Source organism: Fragaria vesca, linkage group LG5 (assembly GCF_000184155.1).
Source record: "Fragaria vesca subsp. vesca linkage group LG5, FraVesHawaii_1.0, whole genome shotgun sequence".
NCBI classification, from domain to species: domain Eukaryota; kingdom Viridiplantae; phylum Streptophyta; class Magnoliopsida; order Rosales; family Rosaceae; genus Fragaria; species Fragaria vesca.
In genome coordinates, this window is record NC_020495.1 from 8,744,167 (window position 1) to 8,747,755 (window position 3,589).

General features: G+C 36.5%; 1 protein-coding gene across 1 annotated transcript; it reads left to right on the forward strand.

Annotated features, from left to right (window-relative positions):
- The first annotated feature begins 1,152 nt into the window (after window positions 1-1,152).
- On the forward strand, window positions 1,153-1,830 carry LOC101293400 (ethylene-responsive transcription factor ERF034-like). Its single transcript, XM_004301129.1, has one exon. It carries the CDS (start codon window positions 1,153-1,155, stop codon window positions 1,828-1,830), a length of 678 nt encoding a protein of 225 aa, XP_004301177.1.
- The last annotated feature ends 1,759 nt before the right edge of the window (window positions 1,831-3,589 follow it).

Genomic DNA, 3,589 nt, shown 5'->3' on the forward strand with positions numbered 1-3,589 from the left:
TACATATTTAGGATTGATATCACACTATTAGTGTCGATCTCTGGTCATTTACACAGTTGTTGCATGGAAGAACTTTCACATTTGGGCTCCGATTTGTAAGTCATCTACTTGTAACTTGTCGTTTAACCATTTGATTAGCACAATATTCGTTTTTATTTTATCTAACGACTTACAATTGTTTACATCAATTTGAATGACCAAATGATTATGAAATTAGTTTAAATTTTGTAGACATGTTTCTTGCATATGAATCTAGAGAATCAACGGTTGAGATTATGAAAAAAAGTTACCTACTAATGTAAAATAATAAAAATCCTCAATTCTTAAAGTAAGGAAGTCTTCTTTGGATCCTCTCTCTCTCTATATATATATATATATATATATATATATTAATTAATTAATTTATAAAGGTAAAAAACACACCAAATTCAAATCAAATTATACCCGGGTGGAGTTGGTAAGAGCTTAGGAACCCCATCTTCGAGTGTGAATCTTGCCGACAATATTTAAATCTCAATCTATTCTTTGTGGTCAGGAAAAAGAAAATACTCCGACAATATTTTCTGACATAAATTAGTCTTTTTAAACTAGAAAACTGTTGATATTTTGTTTAAAAAAAGTGTGTCAGTTATGGTAATGGATATAAAAACCATGTTTCAATAAGTAAAAATAGAACTGTGGGTGGCATAAACCACTAGGCACCAAAGAAACAACCTCAACCCAGATCATATGAAAATCGTGGCTTGATAAAGAAAACAAAACACACCTGGGGTAGCTTTAGCAAGCAGCAAGCAACAGGCAAATACTACATTTGATGACCCACTCCCTCGGTTATATTACAAACTATTACTGCTTACCCCCAATTGGTTTATGCCCAGTTAAAATAATGAGGCACATGAAAGTGCCCTAATCATTCTCGAATTGAGCTGTTCAATGAGACATTAGGAGAGGCCAAAATACCAAGACCTGTAAAAGCTAGATGATGCCAAATACACGTCATACAGACATCAAATTTGGGGCAGCAAAAATACCCAATAATTTTGTATCCTTCACTGCTCATGGTCCCTAAATTGCTTTAAATTTGCTACGTACTCTTCTTATATAACTGAAACGAAGTTTACACTCCACACCGCACCTTCTTCTTTCTTCATAATGGAAGAAGAGCAATCAACCACCTCCTCCTCTTCTTCTGGTTCAACTACCTCTGCAGAATGTGAAGCAGGGAAGAAGTGTAAGGGAGCGAAGAAGAAGCGAGTGATCGAAAACGGGAGCGGGAAAGGAGCAAAGAGTGATGGGAGTGAAGAAGGTAGTCAGCAGCATCCAATGTATAGAGGAGTTCGAAGGCGTCAATGGGGAAAATGGGTATCAGAAATCAGGGAGCCGAGAAAGAAGTCGAGAATATGGCTGGGAACATTTGAGACACCGGAAATGGCAGCTCGAGCTCACGACGTGGCGGCTCTGACGATCAAAGGCAGCTCAGCCTACTTAAACTTCCCTGAGCTAGCACAGGAGCTTCCTCGCCCAGCTAGCTCATCGCCGAAGGACATTCAAGCTGCGGCAGCTAAAGCAGCTGCTCTTAGCTACCCTAACTGCAGGAATAGCCATGAAACTCATGAACCGGAAGAAGCACGGCCGTGTCGAGATTCATCATCAACTTCACCACTATCAGATGAACATAACGATGACACATTCTATGACCTTCCTGATCTGCTAATAGATGTTGGACAGTATCACGGTGATCATGAGTACTACTTTCCGGTGGCGGCGACGTGGCAGCTGGATCCGATGGATACCATTCTCAGAATGGAAGAGTCTTTCTTATGGGACTAAAGATTAATATAGTACTATCGATCAGAATTGACGTCTCAACCTCAACAACCGGACTCTGTACTTGGTCTTTGGAGTACAATGCTATAGCTCAAATCAGGAAGCGATCAAAGAAAGTGAAAGGAGAAGGAATTCGAACTCTGGCGTTGAAGGTAAATAATCTCCCTTGCTACGTACTGGAGCTACAAGCCTACAAGATCACTCATAGCTTAGTCTATAGTCTATACTCTATACAGAGTGCATGGATTTACTGTATCGATTAACCATGCTTAAAATAGATAAATAATAAGAGTCTGAACTTATTTCATGTATTTATCGCTTTAGTATAATAAGATATAATAATTATCAGCCTTCTGTATAATTTTGGGGTACGTAAATATCCATTAGACTTTAATTAGTTATACATAGACCCTAGATGGCTGGATCTTCTCATCTGTGTGATGCTCTTAGATGGTTGGATATATGATTCCACAGCTGAAGTTGCAAAGATTGATACCATGATAAAATAATAGGAGCTTCACAAGTGTAAAATCGATCAATTATCAATGAATGAATGAAGTGATCCAAAATCTTATAAACTTATAGGCAATATTGTCGAATATTCTCAAGTGGCATAATATTAGTATCCTCGAAACAACCCAACATGTGTGGCAAATGTTCAAGGCATACATGTCGACAACTTATACTAGCAATGAATGATGTGAACCTAATATATATTTTGGTACAAATGGGTGTTTAAATCTCATATTTGTCACGATATAAAGTTAAAAAGAAAAACAATCTTCATTTTATGGAAGGCATCAATTATTGATTCATTCAAGGATGAGAACATTAATCCGATCACATACACCTTTTTTCTTCTTTAATTAAGAGCCTCTTAAGTCTTAACCTTTTGATATAGTGTCTAATAGAACTCCAGCATGTACGATCAAGCACTAGAACACAAAAGATTAAAAAAAACTTTTGAACTTGATCTGCTTAGTTATTCTGTTTTTCTAATATATGTCATAATTGCTCAAACTATTTGGGAGAAGAGTTCTCTCACTCTCTCTTCCACATCTATGCGCTAAGGCAGTTGCAAACTGCAACTTAGGGTCTCACAACTCCATGGCCAACGAGGCAACGATGATATCAATGTTCCCCTTTCCTAGCCTGTGGTGCCTAGCCAGCGAACTCATTTTGTTTCCTAAGAAAAATCACTTAGATAAATACAAATGCTTCGACAAGGAGAGTTCCTTCTATTGAGTTGGAAACAATTGCATGGAATGCTTTTCATATCAAAGATTAAGATATTCGTATCCTTTTCATATGCATATATACCCGGGCTAAAAAAGTGAAAAGAGTCACATATTTCATTGGTTCTCTATATGACCTTCAATGAGTACTAGTATACATCATGCATTTTATTGACCAAAAAGAAAGTCCTGCATGGCTGAGTTTAATCTGTTCCGGTTTTCTTATGGCATCACTAATCATTATGTTTTTTTTTTCATTCTTATTTTCTTCTCTCAAACGATCATTATGTTCTTCATCCTCGTACCCAAATTCATCATATATAATAGTGTCGTATATATAGTTAATAATCTTTAAAACAAATTAATTAACTGCATCCTCGACTGTGCTTTGTGGTTGCGTACGCATAAGCAGTGCTATTTACAAAGAATCAGAATTTTTTTGGGTTAAATGCTTTAAATATGACTTTTTCTTTCTCTTTTTTCTTTTTCTCCTTTTATTTTCTTGATCAAGTACTCATCATTATATA